This window comes from Balaenoptera acutorostrata, chromosome 20, assembly GCF_949987535.1.
Source record: "Balaenoptera acutorostrata chromosome 20, mBalAcu1.1, whole genome shotgun sequence".
NCBI lineage: Eukaryota > Metazoa > Chordata > Mammalia > Artiodactyla > Balaenopteridae > Balaenoptera > Balaenoptera acutorostrata.
In genome coordinates this window covers 54163173-54182021 of record NC_080083.1, presented here as the reverse complement: position 1 = coordinate 54182021, position 18849 = coordinate 54163173, and the positions used below count along the sequence as shown (strand labels likewise).

The 18849-nt window shown below is 50.5% G+C and overlaps 1 protein-coding gene across 1 annotated transcript in view; it reads right to left on the bottom strand.

The window, feature by feature from the left end:
- Positions 1-18849, bottom strand: part of TIMP2 (TIMP metallopeptidase inhibitor 2) — a 50571-nt gene that overhangs the window by 3264 nt on the left and 28458 nt on the right. Inside the window, exons 2-4 of the mRNA XM_057535801.1 lie at positions 10795-10895; positions 8577-8685; positions 1026-1150 (exon numbers count right to left, since the gene is read on the bottom strand). Of these exons, the coding sequence (XP_057391784.1) occupies positions 1026-1150; positions 8577-8685; positions 10795-10895 (335 nt within the window). The remainder of the gene's footprint in view (positions 1-1025; positions 1151-8576; positions 8686-10794; positions 10896-18849) is intronic.

Below are 18849 nucleotides of genomic sequence, written 5' to 3'. Positions count from 1 at the left end.
TCTGAGCATGACAAACTGGCTTCAGCTCAGCCCTGCCCTCCTGGGAGTACAACAATAATAACAATAAAGGGTCTTGAATCTACTGGATAGGTTCAAATCAAATTAAAAGGACGTTGTCTTGCTCCCAAGCACACATGGGTTTAGAGGGGATTGGCAAGTAGCATTTTGGCAAAAGAACCTGAGTTCACAGGAAGGTGAAAACCTTCAGGCCAAGCAAAGAAAAAGGAGGAACTTGTTTCTTAACTTCATGTTAGGCACAGAGGAGTTTGCTGGACTTACGTGTAGCTGTAGGTCAGAATTCACGTTCTGAATGAGCGAAGGACAGGAGGGCCCACCTACCAGGATGGGCAGGAGGGCTGCACAAGCAGCGCCAACCGGCATAGGCCAATCCCTGCAGCCTCGCACAGGGCCGCGCTGGGCCAGCATCTTCTGGACCCAGACTCGCATCCTGTGCTGGGGCTGGGGGAAGGGCAGTGCTGATATGTTAGGAGACAACAGGATGGGAGCCTGCGGGCCGTGGAGGAGGTCTCACTTTCTATGGCTGCTTCTAAGCATTAGCGCCGCTGTAACTGTGTTTGGTGCAACCTCTGGGCCGCTTTTAAGAAGAGGGGCTGGGGCTTCAGCACACAGACCCCACATTTACACGGACCCATGCATGGAAATGGCTGGTATGTTGGCAAAAGCATAGCACCCGGGACACTCTTTCACAAGGCACACAAGTCTCTGCACTTGCACATTTGTAGAAAGATACCCCTAGGACCATGTTCTCCCCACAAAACTCCTCCTCCTAGAAGGCTTCCTTCCTAGAAGCTATAGGCCACATGGCCAGATTCCCCTTACCTCCCAAATGTCCCTGGCTGGACATCCTCACTTGTGGGTAGGCCACACCTCCCCAGAGCCCTGGCCTAAGTTGGGACCCCGTGGATTGAGAGGCCCAGGAAAGCCAGGGATCAAATCCCAGCAGTCCACCCACCTGAAGGAGGTGGTGATGAGGCGAAGCCTGGGAGGAGGTAGTGGTGGCTTACCTTGCACTCACAGCCCATCTGGTACCTGTGGTTCAGGCTCTTCTTCTGGGTGGTGCTCAGGGTGTCCCAGGGCACGATGAAGTCACAGAGGGTGATGTGCATCTTGCCATTCCCCTCGGCCTTTCCTGAGTAGACAGGGGTCACCAAGCTCAGGACAAGTTATGGGTTCTCATCCTTCTGCATTTGAATGCGGCTTGGGCATGGGGAGGGTCAGTTCTGACGGTACCGTGTGCTGTGGGCTCAGTTGTGTCCCCTCCAAAATTCAGATGTTGAAGCCCTTACACCTAGCACGTCAGGATGTGACTGAATTAGGAAAGAAGGTCTTTAAAGAATTGATTAAAATGAGGTCATTAGGGTGAATCCTAATCCAATAGGACTGGTGCCCTTATAAGAGGAAGAGATTAGACACAGACAGACACAGAGGGACGACCATGTGGGGACACAGGGAGAAAGTGGCCGTCCACAAGCCATGGAGAGAGGCCTCAGAAGAAACCAACCCTGCCAACACCTTGATCTTGGACTTCCAGACTCCAGAATTGTGAGAAAATAAATTTCTGTTGTTTAACCAGTCTGTGGTTTTTGTTGTAGCAACCCAAGCACACTCATACACCGTGGAATATTTATTCTGAGTATAAAAAGAATGCAAGCTCACTGTAGAAAACTTAGAAAAGGTAGGAAATAATTTTTAAAAACTTTTCTCTTTTCATTGCCTAGAGCTAAATTGTGATGCATTTCCTTCCAATATTCTTTTATGCACACGTATTCACACACAAAAGGTCATGTTGTACGTAGATTGTATTGTTTCCTGGTTTTTTTCCACCAAATATTTATTCCTAAGCATTTCCTCCATTTGATGTTGAATTTGTAATTCTGGGTTGTTCCGTTATGAACAGTAAAAACAGAATTTTATAAAATCAGAAATCTGCCCTGAATTCCTTTTATTGGGGATGATGAGACGCTGTTGGTACCTTAGGCTCCTGACTCAGCCCCCTTCCTCCTTTTGTGAAGAGTTCTCGTTGGTGACAGCCCGGGCATTAGCTGAGCAGGAGAAAAAGACAAGCCAGTGTATTCTGGTGACTGACAGATCCTAACAAGGGCCAGGGAGGTCGTCTAAAATCTTGTCCCTCCTGCTACAATGGCACCTTGTCAAGAGGCACAGATGCCCAGTGATGACACCAGAGCCTGGCAGAGAGCGACACGCAATTCCCTCAGAAGCAGACAGGAGCCCCGGGCTGCACCCTGAGCACCTCGGCTTGACAAAGCTGCAGTGCATCCGACTTAATGATCTCAGGCATAGCCCTGGCCACGAACAATCTGCTAATAGAAACATAGCTCAGCGAAGCGCTGATGCAGCTTGTCGTCAACTGCACCCCGTCGGGAGGAAGTGAAACAGAAATCTATTGCCAGGGGAAAGATAAGATGGGCTGCCTGAGGCTGTGAGTGGCACCAGTGACATCCTTTGCCACCTGCCCACCCTTTGCTGGGCAGGTGGCAGGAAGCAGTCCCCAGATATGAATTCTCATGCTCTTACTTCTTCTTTAAACACTCCTCTTACCCTCAGGAGCTCTATTTTTCCTTGTTATCTGTTTAGAGTTGTATGACATTCCAGGTAAAGAAAAGGATCAAGGAGCAGAATGACTACTGTAGCATTCATTCTGATCCTAATAACTAAAAAAATATACGTCTGGGTGGCCTTAAACTTCAAAAATAGCTATTTTTTTTTTCTAGGCCTGTAGCTATTTTCTATGAGTTCAGAATAGATGAGGAGCAAAATGGACAGATGGCAAGTAACTCCTTCCCACAGCCTGGTTTCTTCTGGCATTTACTACCTTGCCCAGCCTGGTCATTCATCAGAGGCAGGCTGAGTACTCATTCTAGCCCCTCCCTCCAGACTTCCGTAGCAACTTCCACTCGTCACGTGACTGGCACCAATATCCCACTTCACATTGTTCTTTGCCTTTCTTACGTATCTTGTTCCTTAACCAACTCATAAACATGAAGGGTAAGGGTTGTGTCTTAATCCATTTTTATCCATAGTTCCTTGCACATAGTAACGGCTCAATAAATGTCTGCTGACAATGATGTGGGTATCTGTTCTAACAATGTGCTTCATTATCTTTTTCTTGCTCTCTTCCTCTTTAATCTTTTCACCACCAATTCAAACTTCCACAGAGAACGGACAAAGGCAGGGCATGGAGATGAAATGGAAATTGTATAGTTTCAGTGGTCCCAGTTACTGGGCTCACATGAGCTTTAACTGTCACGTGTAAATGGTGTAGCATCTCAGAATATTAAAAGGCGATCCCTTTCAGCAGAGGTAATTAAGACTTGGTTGGGCACGTGAGCATCTGTCTGCCTTGGAAAAAAAGCAAAGTCTTTCTTGGCTACAGAAAAACAGGAATTAATTAAAATTTGTAACTGAGGGTTGTATGTTTATTTTTCCTTCCGGAGGAGAGGACTGTAGAAGAAAATTACAGGGCCGATTCCATAACAGTTCCTGAACACAAGCGTCTCAAGGAGCCAACTCAACATGTGAATTTGACTCATCAGCCCAGGAGGAGGTGGGCTGCCCCAGGCTATGTGGTCACTCGTGGGGCTGCAGCCAGCGCTGGCTGAGTGGTTTACTGTGCCCCGTGATTCTTGGTTAGCCCATTCCGACTTCAGGAAAACAAGATCTAGAGTCTGTTCTTTAGAAATTAAACACCAGATTTGTTCCAGAGCTGTCTCGCTGAGCCAGGGAAGGAAGTCAGATTAGAGAGGTCCCTCTGTAATGGGGTGAGTCAGCCGCCAGTGGAAGTGCCTTTTATTAATCTTATGTTCCACGGCCAGTTAGGGAACTAAAATGTGTCCCATGTCACTTGCTTCCTTCCAATACTAAATGTGAGGTAGTCAAGATGATAGGCACACAGTTACCACGTGAATTCCTCTTCAAGTGTTTTTAATTTTTATTATAAGTGGAGCTACAATTTGGATGGTTTCATGTGTAGCAAGCTTCTGAAATGTGTGTGGCAATTACTCGTATAACTGTCTTCTCATTCAGCCTGGGGACAATGGAAAGGGCCTGTGGTAGGAGCAGCACAGGTCACTACATGTTACATGTTAAATAGCACATATGAACGGCTGAGCTTCCGCGTGGGAAAAATATCAATGTTATCACGAGTGACTTGAAATTCTGAGGCTTTCTGCATTTGACTCACAATGCTCCCTTTGGACATGAAGTCTTTCCCTTTCCGAAAAGGGTCTGAGCACAGCTGATTTTCCCTCCACGTCCCCCAAAAGAAATAAAAGCAACCACCAGCAAAACGATCACCACGCGGCCACCACGTGGACCTCCACTCTTGTCCTGGACCCACCTGCTAAGCAGCCCTGCGGTTTCCTTGCACTCTCGGGGTAAGCGGAACGGGACAGGACCCAAGCCCCGCGCTCCGCGGAGACACTGCTGGGGGTCCTGACTGCTGGACATAAGCCATCTCCCCGTCCTGCCCCAAGATCCGGCCAAAGGGCCCCATGGTCTGGACCACCCATCTCGTGGAATAAAGGGCGGTGCCCCGCTCCTCAGACTCTCGGGGCAAGAGGCAGGTCTGACTGACTGAGAAGGGCCCCAGGAGATGAAATAATGTCCAGAGGCTACTGACCTTGAGGGAGGTGACCAACCATGGCTGCTGGGGCTCAGCTCTCCTGAGTGTGTGCAGACTGGCTATTTGGCACCTCTGGAACAAAAGGTCTGCCTTGACCCAGAGGAGGGCAGGTTCTCAGTCCTGGCTGCACACTGGACTCTCCTAGGGAGCTTTACAAATGCTGATGCTGGGGCCCCACCCCTGGAGATTCTGCTTGAATTGGTCTGGGGTGCCGCCTGGGCATCAGGATTTTTGCAGACTCCCTGTGGAATTCCAACGAGCAGTGCGTGTGGAGGACTGCTGGGTTAGGCGTTGGGGGAGTGAGACTTCTAAACCTGGACCAATGATGGAAGAAGCAGAGTGTAACAGACCCAGGGGTCAGGCGGACCAGGGTCTAAATTCTGGATACACCATTGCACCACTCCCCAGCAGTGTGACGCTGTCAGGGGTGTGCTGAGAAACGCCTGACCAGCAGCTCTCCTGGGAGGAAAAGCTCTGGTGTGTAGCATTTGCCCTAATTCTGTGGTGTAAATACTCCCCCTCTGGCCAATTTCAAGCTACCACCATGACATCAACCAAAGTTTAACAATCGGCTTGAAAGCGAAAGTGGGTTCAGGCACACACCACGGGACCTGGGAACACGGCTCCATCCTCTACTCCTCAGTTTTCCTCATCTGTAAAATGGGGATCATAATAGGGGGTAGTGAGGATTAAATGGAACCCACATGGAAAGCATTTGGAGAACGTCAGCTCCAGGAAAAGGGAGCTATTTCTATTAACAGGGAGCTGGTGAAGCCTGATGTAGAGGCCTTTAAGACAGAGCCTCAGAGTGGGTAAGGATTCAGCTGGGCATGTCTGGAAGCAGGTCCTAGCCCACACTGAGGTCGCTTTTCCACCAGGAGCCGCCCACGACAGGATGCAGGCTCTCCCTCCTTGAATAAGGGCTTCAGCAGCTCTGCAGTTTGGCCAGACAGCCCTTAGAGGGCAGTGTGGAGACCCAGCAGGACGGCTGAGGCTCTCATTTTAAAGGGTGTTAGAGACAAGGACAAAAAAAGGACGCAGAAAATTAGAAGCCTTTGATTTGCTAGGGCGATAAGGTCCCTGAACCAGGTGTGTCTCCGCCAGTGCCATTTCCTGTGCTACTGTGATGTCACAGTCAGGTTGTCAGCTCTCTGCATTGTGATTTTGTCCTCATCTGCTTCTCTCCATTTGATATCATCTTTCCTATTGTAAAACCAGTAGATACTGCAAATGTGAAATGGTGCAGCTGTTTTGTAAAACAGTCTGTCAGTTCCTCAAATGGTGAAACACAGAGTCACCATAGGTCCGGCAGTTCCACTCCTAAGTATCTACCCAAGAGAAATGAAAACACACGTCCAGGCAAAAACTTGCACACACATGTTCAGAGCAGCATTGCTCATAATAGACAAAAGGCAGAAACAACCCCAGTGAAATGCTGAATGGATAGGAGAAATGCTGAATGGATAGGCAAAATGCAGTACATCCATCCAGTGGAATATTATTTGGCCATAAAAAGGAGTGAAGTTCTGATACAGGTTACAACATGAACAAAACATTAAAAACATTAAAAACTTTAAAAAACATTATGCTGAAAGAAGCTAGACACAAAGGACCATATGTTACATGATTCCATTCATAAGAAAGTCCAGAGTAAAGAAATCTACAAAGAAAGATTAGTGGTTGCTGAGAGCTGGGGTCAGGGGAGAATGGGGGTTAGGAAGGTAATAGCTAAAAGGTATAGGGTTTCTTTTTGACTGTGCTGATGGTTGCACACCTCTGTAAATACACCCAGACCCTTAAATTATACACTTTAAATGGGTGAATTGTATGCTGTGTGAATTATATCTCAAGAAAGATGTTAAAAAATAATAGGTGCTCAAAATAAAACATTTAGGAAGTTCAGAAGGGCCTATAAAGGAAGGAAAAAAATCTCCCATTATCCCCAAGGAGAGGGACAAAAGTCTTGAGGTAATGACAAAGAAACTCACGGAAGCAGGTGCTGGATGTGAGCATTTTGTGGAAGGGATGGAGGTACTTGTCCAAGGAGAGATTCCAGAAGCCTCCTTGGCCCCGCTGCACCTCCTTCCCTGCAGCACCGCCCTTGCATGGCCAAGGTCAGCACCTTCTCCCGACACTACATCTTCTGGGTCCTGGCATCTGCTAGGGTCTCTGCCTCTTTGTACCTTTTAAGCATTCACTCACTATTCACATTTTCCCACATGTGAAACTTATCTTACTTTCTTTAACTTCTTCTCCTGTCCCCCCCGGGTGGGTAACATGGGCTTCCTGACAGCAGGGCCCCAGGATCTCTCCTCCTGAACCTCCTGCCATGCCGAGCACAGAGCTAGGCACCTAGTGGGCACCTGCTAAACATGTGTTGAAATATGTGAAATAACCTGGATGGAAGAAAATCCCCCAAATCATGGAGATTTGGATTTGGAATTAATTTTATGATTAAATTGGGATTTTGGGAACAAAATAGGATGTCGGTCTCGGGGAGGTGTCCTGTCTCTTCTTTTTTCTTAAGTTTGTGATCTGACTCCTACTTTCCCTAGAATCGGACAGTGAGGTTCCTTAGCTGACCCAGACAGCACCGGCCAGAATAGGGGCCACCAGCTGCAGATGGCTGTTCACATTTACACTTAAATCAATTGCAATGAAGTAAAATGAAAGCCCCAGCCCCTCAGTTGCACCAGCCACAGCTCAAGTGCTCAGCAGCCACGTGTGGTACATGGCGGCCATACCGGACAGCACGGGCATACAGCATTTACGGCATCACTGGAGGTTCTGTTAGAGCGGGGGGGGTCTCATCTCGGGGTGATTCTGCCCCCGCCCCGGGAACATTTGGTGATGTCGGAGACCCCACGACTGGGGGGAGGATGTCACAGCAATTAGTGGGTAGAAGCCAGGGATGTAGCTAAATATCCTACATGCATAGGAAAAGCCCCCCAACAAAGAATGATCTGGTCTCAAATGTCAATAGTGCTGATTGTGAGGACACCTGCTCTGGACTCTGGGGGTGAAGCCTAGGTGGGTAGGCAGAGGAGGCAGTAGAAAGAAGTAAAGGGAAATCATTTTATGTAAGAATAAAAGAATGTAATTTTAAAAAGAGATGCAATGATAAACAAAACGTGGTCTATCCATACAACGGAGTATTATTCAGCCTTAAAAAAGGAGGAAATTCTGACATTTGCTGCAACATGGCTGACCCTTGAGAACATGATGCTCAGTGAAATCAGCCCATCACAAAAGGGCAAACGCTGTAGGATTCCACTTCTATGAGGCCCCTAGAGGAGTCAGGTTCACCGAGACAGAAAGCAGAATGGAGATCGCCAGGGCTGGGGCGAGGGGGAGTTTAACAGGCATGGAGTTTCAGTTTGGGAAGATGAAAGTTCTGGAGACGGATGGTGGTGATGGTTGTAAAACAATGTGAATGTGCTTCATGCCACTGAACTGTACACCTAAAAATGGCTAAAATGGTAAATTTTATGTTATATATATTTTATCACAGTAAAAAAAGAGGGATACGATGAACAAAGCAGCAGGTGAGTAGACAGCATAATAATATCAAGAGATTTAAAATGAGGTTTCAACTCTCCTTCCCCGCCTCCTGTCCAGGCTTGAGCACTTCGGGCATCTCACCTCTTTGAGTCCACCTGACCTCAAATTTCCTATGAATACCGGTTTACTTTGTTCCTTCCCATCAAGTCACATTGGTTCCACTATTCTAACAAGGGGAATGCCGAGGACAGGAGAAAATTCACTAATTCTCGACGGGAATTAGGCAGGGAATCCCTGAGACTTCTGAATAGCACTGTGCGTACGTCAGGGCTCTGTTCCACTTCGAGCCGCCCCGCCTCCCCGCCCCTGGACGGTCTCTAAGAACGTTCCATGCCCATATCCACATACACACCTGCAATGAGATACTCCTTCTTTCCTCCAATGTCCAGCGAGACCCCGCACACTGCAGAGGAGGGGGCCGTGTAGATAAACTCTATGTCCTTGTCAGGTCCCTTGAACATCTGGAAAGAGGAGGATGAGGAATGTCAACGAATTGGGCGGCACAGCCACGTTCCCATCCCGAACACGGCGGGGCGCCCCAACCTGCACCCGTGGTACTGCCAACATGGAAAAGGGGATGGAGATGTACCAGTGAGACAGATTAGAAGACGAGCATTCCTAATGCGCAGGATTCCCTGGAGTCACTCTGATTTACTGCTTAGTGTGGCAGTTGTCACCAGGCTGGGCATGAGAATGTCATCCAGAGGGACCCGCCTCAGATAATACACCTGCTCTCCCTACCACCTGTGAGGTCATCTCAGAACCCCTTGGGAGGGGCTTATGTATCTCCAGGTGATTCTGACCCATCACGGAGGATCACCACTTTTGTGTATTTTCAGGAATTTTAAGCACTGGCTATTTGACGGGGACCAGAGCGGAGAGGCACCTCTCAATTAGGATGCAACTCCCTGGGCAAGTGGAGTTTGACTTTTCAACTTGTGATTTTCTTACAGCCTCTTGGGAACAGACCTGCTGCCCAGGTGAAGGGGTGTGTTGTTCCAGTGCCCGGGCAGGAAGTGAGAAAGCCACAGCCAGGGAGCTCCTGCGGCCCCATCGGGGACAGTGGCAGGCGGGGGCCTGAGTGTGGACTGAGAACTGCCCTCCACCCCAGTTTTGGGGGTGCAGGCTGCTGGAAGCCGGGTGAGCGGGGGTGGGGGTAATGGAAAGGGGAGCGCACGCATGCGCCAGGACCACACAACAGAGGAGGCTAAACACGGCTGTAGATCACAGACACGCGGGCTCCACGATTCCACACGAACCGCATCAGGACTCTTGCTGTGGCTCAACCGAGATTAATAGCGTTGTTTGGTTTTGGGGGGAAGAGTTTCAACAAGCAAACTCAAATGGAACCTGGTCATCCCAATGTCACGATGCACCGGCTTTGCAAGAGCTACACCCCAACCCATGCCAAGAAAGGTTATAAATGACGTCTGTCACCAAAGGGCTGAAAGTGCTTCCTTGCTGTCAACACCTGCCTTTTCACGACCCCTCAATGAGTGGTGAGAGCAGAGATAACTGTCCTTCCTGCTTCATAAATAGAGATGTAGGCACTGAGACACTGGGTCACCTCTTTAAATGACATAGACACAATGATTAAGCATTTCTTTGACCTTCTGGTAACATTTATGTTCTATTTTTTATTTTTGTAACAAAATTAAATATGGATGGCCACAACTACTAACCAGGTCGAAAAGCTGTCCCTCCAGCTGGAGCCTAGAATCTTCCTCCCTCTTATAGACCAAGTTAGTTATTGTCAACAACAATAACCTTCCATCAGCACTGGTCCTGTCTTCCCAACCTCCTCCCCACGTCCTCCCCTCCCTCCCTCCCTCCCAAATACGGGCTCCTTGCCATATGACCTTGAACACAACCACCATCCTGAAAACCTAACAAATGCCACTGCCCTCTCAGTCTGCAGCCCCCAGTGCCTCCCGTCCCTCCCTTCCCCCAGCAAAGCATCTTCTCCATCACCGGCCAGGCTGCCATGTCTGTTTCTTCCTCAACTCCCCTCTCTCAGGAAGCTGTCCCAGCACACCTGTCCACAGGAGTCCTCCTCTCTCCAAATCCCCCCTCCTCTTAGAACATAAAGCTAACCAGGCAAGACTAGAGTCCACCCGCAGTTTGGGGGAATTAGGTCATCTGCTCTCACATTGGTCGTGGGCTCCCAGAGGCAACAGCCAAGTTCCCGCTGCCTCTGAACCCGCCATGGAGAGGTGAAGAGGCACTCACAGAACGTTCCACGGATGCTGTGAACTTGGTAACTTAAGGCTGAGGCTCTGCCACTGATTTTTATTCATCAAAATGAAGATAACACATTTCTGAAATAACCTAGCTGATGGGAACATACCATGCCCACACGACTTCTCAGCATTTACAGATTAAGGAAAATCAGATCCACTTGTGGCTTGATGCCCTTGCTCCTAGCTGTCTGCCTCACAGGTGGCTGGACCGAGTTCTAGGGACCCAGTGGTGCACTGAGATGGTGGGACAGTCCCGCCTGGTCCCCGGCCCTGCTCCCAAACCTCCCCCAGCTCTGCCCGATGGAGCAACCCAGGGACAGTCGCCGTTACCTTTATTTGCTTGATCTCGTACTGAATCCGCTTGATGGGGTTGCCGTAGATGTCATTCCCGGAGTCCACCTCCTTCTCACTGACGGCTTTGGCCCTGATCACTGCAAAACAAAGACAGAGAGGTGAGCAGAGTCCCCGAAAGACTGTCCTGGCTCTAAGGAGGGGACAAGGGGCAGCAGGGAGGTGGGAGGTGAGGGGCAAGATGATCCCAGCCCTGGGTACAGCATCGGACTCCATCCCGAGGGGGAAGACCAGGAGTGAAGCTAGAGCCCTCGGTCGACAGGGCCCCAGAGCAGAAGCTCTCGTCCCTCACGACAGGGGGCTGCTGGGGCCGTCACTGATTTGAACAACAGCTCGCTGTTGATGTCATGCTTGAGTGCTCTGGGGCTTTTCTTCCTTCTCCCCCACGTGTATGTGTCTGTGGCTGGGGAAGCAGATAAGCACGCTGACTGCTCTGCAATCCTCATCACACAGTGAAGGATGGTGAGAGTCCCCGCCCCCCATAGCCTACTGGCAATCAGGCTCTCTTGGGCTGAAGGCAGAGGGGGCGTTACCTACCTACGAGGGGCCCCATCATATTTAGGTTGGGGGTCTTCCATCTAAAAGGTCTATCTTGTCAGCCTCCTAATCTGTCCTCAACGTGTCCCTGAGAGATGTCGCAGGGATGATTCTCTGTAATAACACATATTCTATCAGAGGCACAGCAGAGGAAGGTTGAACATTTTAACCGTTGAATGGGGGAAGGAGACATTCAGGAGCATCTCTAGCAGACATGAGGGACAGATGCCGAGGACAAAGGCCGAACAGAAAGAAGGATGATCCTGCAACGTGACACGAGATGAAGGAGAGGGGAAGAGGTCAGGCTGGGAAGGTTCCGGAATGTTCCCTGGGGCCTGAGGCTGCTCGAGGGCCATGCACCCCAGGGCTTCCTACTAGCAATTGGACTCTGCTCCAACCCATAACCTGACGGGGCGCGGATCAGTTCACCCTGTCGCTTGGGCAGAGCCCTCCCTTTTTTCATTTCGAGGCTTATCCGCTGGTGGCACGGCCTGTTTTAATGGCTTTAAAAGCTTTGTCCTCCAAGATTCGGCTGTTCAGGGTCACGCTGGATGAGGGTCACGTGAGTGTGGGTGTGAGCAAAATAAAGAAACAAGGAGCAGACAGGCTCAGAGGAGCCTCCCACCTCCACTCCCCAGTGGGCGGCTGGAATCTCAGAGCCCCCAGGCAGGGCTGTCTTCTCCCGTAGAGCAGGGAGGCCCAGGCACGCGGATCCCCATCTGTGCCCCATCTCCCTGGACCCCTGAAATGCTCTCTGGATCCCAGCCTGGCACCAGAGCCCCACGCCACAGCCCCAGCGCCCCACCCAGGCCCAAACCCATCCTTATTTTTTCTTCTGTCGGCGCTGAGTCATGACTGGCCGAGGCCACAGGTTCCTGTTTCCCAGGCTGAGCCAGGCCCCAACCTACAAAGCCACATCTAGGAAATGCCACCGTAGAACAGAGGGCCTTGCCCTTGGTAGCTGGTCAACCTGATCCCAGCGTCTCCTCCCAACCCCCACCCATCCTCCCTCCCCAGCACGTGTTATCTTTTCTCAGTCACGTCCCGTCCAGTTCAAACATCTTTTTCGGCCGCCCACTGCCCTCATCTAAAACAGAAGACCCTTTGCAATCTGGTGCCAGCCAGGGACTCTTTCGGCTGCCGTGGTGGCCTCCCGCTCTTGCTCTCCCACCAGTCCATAATACTCCCTGAATCTGAACCTGCCCAGGGGTGTCCATACCTCTAGACAGGCAAGCTTCTTCTGCCTTGAATGCCATCTCCCTCTCTCTCTGCCTGGAGAACTTCCATTCATCCTTCAAGACCCAGCTGAAATAGCCCTTCCCCATCTTCCCTCTGGGAAATCCTGTCCGCCCGTAGCACCTGGTATATTCCACATCTCTCATCCACTCTGCTGTAAACATCTGTACCCGTCTGCTCAGGGCCCTGGGAGCTTCTAACAGACAGAAGCTACGTTCTAACCACAGAACAGTTAGGGCTCACTATTTGCTGAGCTGACCCTGAGATACTTGGAGGGCAGCACAGGTTAGGTTTGTCTTGGTCCCTCTTACGACCTGCCTCATCTATACCTTATTGCAGTGCTGCACAAAAAAGTGTTTATGCGAATCAGTAAACATCAGATTAGTCCTGTCATAAGTCTGCTCTTCCGCAGCGTCGTCCTCAGCTCATGATATCAAATGAACCAGGAACATCCAAAGGAGATAACAGTTCTAAAAGGAGCAATGCTGCCAGATTTTACTATGGTACACCTAATTCTGCATGCTTTTTGGAACTTTTTGGCACTGCTTTTCAGAGGTCCAGCACCCTGCACAATGCTTATTGCATTATAGGTGTTCAATAAACACACTGCTGGCCATTAGAAAATAAGCAAAAAGTCAAAACAACAATGAGGTACCACTGCACATCAGTCAGAACAGCCATCATTAAAAAGTCTACAAATAGGGAGGGTAGGAGGGAGGGAGATGCAAGAGGGAAGAGATATGGGAACATATGTATATGTATAACTGATTCACTTTGTTATAAAGCAGAAACTAACACACCATTGTAAAGCAATTATACTTCAATAAAGATGTTAAAAAAAAAAAGTCTACAAATAACAAATGCTGGAGAGGGTGTGGAGAAAAGGGAACGCCCCTACACTGTTGGTCGGAATGTAAATTGGTGCAGCCACTATGGAAAACAGTATGGAGGTTCCTCAAAAAACTAAAAATAGGGCTTCCCTGGTGGCGCAGTGGTTGAGAATCTGCCTGCCAATGCAGGGGACACGGGTTCGAGCCCTGGTCTGGGAAGATCCCACATGCCGCGGAGCAACTGGGCCCGTGAGCCACAATTACTGAGCCTGCGCGTCTGGAGCCTGTGCTCCGCAACAAGAGAGGCCGCGAAAGTGAGAGGCCCGCGCGCCGCGATGAAGAGTGGCCTCCACTTGCCGCAACTGGAGAAAGCCCTCGCACAGAAACGAAGACCCAACACAGCCGTAAATAAATAAATAAATAAATAAAATATTAAAAAAAAAAAAACAAAACTAAAAATAGAGTTGCCATATGATCGAGCCATCCCACTCCTGAGCATATATCTGGAGAAAACTATAATTCAAAAAGATACAAGCACCCCTGGGCTTCCCTGGTGGCACAGTGGTTAAGAATCCGCCTGTCAATGCAAGGGACACGGGTTCGAGCCCTGGTCTGGGAAGATCCCACATGCCGTGGAGCAACTAAACCCATGTGTCACAACTACTGAGCCTGTGCTCTAGAGCCCGTAAGCCACAACTACTGAGCCCGAGTGCCACAACTACTGAAGCCCGCGTGCCTAGAGCCCATGCTCTGCAACAAGAGAAGCCACCCAATGAGAAGCCCACGCACCACAACGAAGAGAAGCCCCCACTAGCTGCAACTAGAGAAAAGGCCACGTGTGGCAACAAAGACCCAACGCAGCCAAAAAAAAAAAAAAAATGATAAAAGCACCCTTATGTTCATAGCAGCACTATTCACAACAGCCAAGACGTGGAAACAATCTGAATGTCCATCGACAGATGAATGGATAAAGAAGATGTGGTACATATATACAACGGAGTACTATTCAGCCATAAAAAAGAATGAAGTAATGCCATTGGCAGCAACATGGATAGACCTAGAGATGATCATACTAAGCGAAGTAAGTCAGAAAGAGAAAGACAAATACCATATGATATCACTTATATGTGGAATCTAAAATATGACACAAATGAACTTATCTATGAAACAGAAACAGACTCACAGACTTAGAGAACAGACTTGCGGTTGCCAAGGGGGAGGTGGGGAGGGATTGTGAGGTTGGGATTAGCAGATGCAAACTATTATATACAGGATGGATAAACAACAAGGTCCTACTGTAGAGCACAGGGAAGTATATTCCATATCCTGTGATAAATCATAATGGAAAAGAATATGAAAAAGAATATATATATATGTATAACTGAATCACTTTGCTGTACAGCAGAAATTAACAACATTGTAAATCAACTATACTTCAATAAAATTAAAAAAAAAAAAAAGAAAACAAGCAAAAACTACTCCCAAACAGCCAAGAGACTCCATTCCATTCCACACATCAAGGTCCATGCATTTTTCTCTTATAAAAGCTCCTAAGGCTCCCAGGCAGTCTGAGTTCTTAATTGAAAGGGGGCAGCAGAGGGGCTCCAACCTGCTGTAGCCCCTCCCTGCTGTGTAGCCTCAGGGAAGTTCCCTGGCCTCCCTGGGACTCAGCTGCTCACATTGGAAACGGAGACACCGCTGCCAGTATCTGCACACCATCAAGGTGTGGGAAGACTAAGAGATGGGGGGCACGTGACGCGGTGCCTGACACACGATGCACGTGTAGCTCAGGACAGAACAAAAACAGCACCTCGGAGAAGAATGGTGCGAATTCTTGCATTCGGGGGGTGAGGGGTAAGGAGAGCTGCGCCACGTTCAGGCCTGGGAAGCCCACTCTGGGCAGTGAGGATCCTGGGTCTGGGTCTGATGCAGCTTCCTGATGCACCTGCTTTGGGGTTACAGACCACACACTTGCCTTTTAAAATTTGTCAGAAAAGAAGAGATTGGTTGAATCCAGGGTCCAGAGTTAAGACTAGAATGTTCACTGGCCCCTGGGCTGTCAGCTGCCTGCAGGGAGGTGGTGGGTGGGGTGGGGAGGAGCTCCAACTGGGCTCGTCCACGCAGCACAGGAATTCAGATTCTTCAGGGTCTTTGAATTCTGGGTGGGAATCTCAACGTTTTACAAAATGAAAGAGAATGGGGGGACTTCCCTGGTGGCGCAGTGGTTAAGAATCCACCTGCCAATGCAGGGGACACAGGTTTGATCCCTTGTCTGGGAAGATCCCACATGCTGCAGAGCAACTAAGCCCATGTGCCACAACTGCTGAAGCCCACACGCCTAGAGCCCGTGCTCCGCAACAAGAGAAGCCACCACAATGGTAAGCCCGTGCACCGCATCAAAGAGCAGCCCCTGCTCACCGTAAATAGAGGAAGCCCGTGCGCAGCAACGAAGACCTAACGCAGCCAAAAACAAATGAATAAACAAATAAAAATTTTAAAAAAAAGAGAGAGAGAAATGGAAGGAAAGAAAGTGAAGCAAGAGAGAAAAGAAAGGCCAGTTCTATGGAAACCTTCCCCGAAGTGTCAACACCCTCCAACCATGAAAGAGAGATGCTGGGCGCACACCCGTCCGCGTAGGTGCGAGGGATCCACGGCGCTGAGATGCTCAGGGCAGCAGGTACCATCTGGGCTCAGTACCACTCTGCATGGGGTGGGGTGGGGGGACACAGGCAAAGCATTGGCAGCTGAATTGATCACAGCCAGAGGCTCCCACAGGCAAGTTACAGATAGGAGACCGGAGGGGCCCCACAAGGGAGGGAGGGCAGGCAGGGCAGCAGCACAGTGGACCCCGGCCAACTCGGCTGCGGACATCCCGACCCTCAGCTTTCTGCCCCCGGCATGAGCCAGAGTGGGGACTGTCTTCCATGCCAAGCTCAGAGTTCCGAGTTGGACTGCCTTTTAAGTATAAATCCGAAAAGCATGGGCCCTCTCCTGCTGCCCAAAGGGCAAAAGGGGTAAGGTGTGGTAAGGTCTTCAGTAACAGTCCCTGCCTTCGAGGAGATCCAACCCGGGCAGGAAGATAGATGATGGATAGGAAAACCAAGAAGCACACTCTTTCCAACTGCCAGTGGCGGACAGAGAAGGAGGCAAGAAGAGCTTTCCAGAAATGTGTTTCCTGCACCTAGCGCAATGGGCATAACCCTGAGCTCCAGACTGGAGGCCACTCCAAGTGAGGGATGGGCCTCTCTGAGTCCCAGGCCATTTAAAGGACAGGGCTGGGGAGAAGCAAAGAGACCCAAAGAATCTGGGAAGAAGTTAAAATGGAGGGATGGACTCATGTTTACCAAACACCTACTGCATGCTGGGCCTGGTGTTTGGCCCTGGGGTGGGGGTCAGCCTAGGTCCTGTCCCCACCCCGTGAGTGAGCAGCTCTGCTCCCCCATCCTGCCCCTGGGGAACGAGAGGCAGCAGTAGGAGGGAGAGTCTTCATGAAGATTCCTGTTCTAACTGCTTTGGACGCAAAAATGATGGCCTCTCCCTGGGCTGCTCGGATTTTTTCTTCTCTTCTGCCGTTAACACAACATCTGGGTTTGAGATCAAGGGTGATACACTGGCTGATGAATTCACTGCCAGATGTTGGCTACTGGAATGCACAGCCGTGGACTTAATTCAAAGCACAAGCAACCGCAGAGTCCCCGCCCCCACCCCTCGGGCTGTGGACACCACATGACGTCACTTCCCCCCGCTAGGAGCCTGCAAAAACAATCCCTAGTCCGCCCAGCCAGATTTGGGATGGAAAAGAACGGGGTGGGTGGAAAGTCAAGGTTGCGGACGACGATCCAAAGAACACAGGCTATGTTCAGACTCCGAGAGATGACGACAGCCCAGGCAAAACCAATGGAGGCCAGACTGTGCCACTGCCCTGGGGGGAGGGGACGGGGAGGAGGCTGGCAGGAAACCTTGGGTGTCCCCAGCACACCCTGTGGCCAGGGCCAGTCCAGAGAAGCAGCACACTCGACCAGCCCAGGCCGATTCAGGTCTCGCCCACACCCCACCAACATCTCAGTCCTCATGTGTCTGCAGACCTTATCGAGGAAGCCATGGAGATTAACAACAAGCCAAGGACATAGTCTACGGGGGAGCCGGGCCCTGAAAGAGAACTGCTTGTCACAAGTTCATTTATTTCACACTGAAATAAACTGAATTATCTTGACTGTCTTACCACGGGCCCAACTTCTCTCCAGAGGAATGCCATATGCTACACGTACGAATGTATCCTGTAGGACCTTTCCCAACGGGGCTACGCTGCTCGGCATGGGCTCCCGACCCCAGAGCACGGTAAAACTGGGGATGTCAGGACTCTGACTTTTAGACATTCACGGCCTTGCACCAACACACTCAACACCCCAGAATCCCCAGATCCCAAAGCCTGCCCAGGCAGAGCTTCCGGCTCAGGGAAAAATCACGGGTCTGCCTGCAACAAGTGCGGGAATCTCCAGGATTCGGAAAAACATCCGTCTAAATACAAGGTCAAAACCCTGAACCGTCTGAGCCTTACGTGTATGCGCTGACTCAGGGTGGCGAGGGGGGCTCAGCATCAGCAGAGGCCACCGTCACCTCCCCGCCCGCCTACCGCAGCCTCCAGCTCCGATCTGGAAGGGGCGCCCAGCGAGACAGGCACTAACACGGACCTCGCAGCCCTGCTCACGGCCTCATGGAAAATGCCCAGTGGTCCCTCTGGTGAGGGGCACACGGTCTCAAAGCCATCCGCTGTGCGGGAGAGGTCAGGGGCTGTCGAGTGGCCGGCACATTTGCCAAAGACCCTACTGGCCCCAATCAAGAGCGGGTGGGGGCCCCTCTGCTGCTGTGCCTGGAATGCGAGCCCTGGTTTGAGAGTTAGAGGGTCACTTGGTCCGTTTCCTTGTCTCTGGGAAAAACTACACGCCAACCATTTCAGAGGAATTCAGAAAGCAACGATTTTGTCCCAGACGAGATCCAGCCCCCACTTACTCCAGGCCAGGCTTCGGACCCCCAGCTCTCCAGGTGTGCTCTGCACTGCTGGGGTACTTGGGGAGGGCTAGAGGGTTCCACACTCTTGTCTACACTCTCCAGAGAAGGGGCGCCGTGAGGGTAGACATCTACACCCTCAAATCGCAGAGCTACCAAAGTCCTCGCTTAATGCCTGCAGCTACATCCCGAGGCTGCCTCTTGGGAAGAGGGTCTCTTGTCCCTTTAGGGTGGACACAGTGACACAGTTGACCTGGCAGAGGCCCCTTGACCTTTGAATTTTGATGAACTTGCCCCAAGTCCCAGTGGAGGGTGGACTGGGGTAACTCCATCCCAGCCACCACTAACCCTTAAGGGTAGAGTCAGAAAATGAGGGGTGCCCCGCTTCCTGCGTCTACACCCCAGACACACAGCCTGCTGCTCT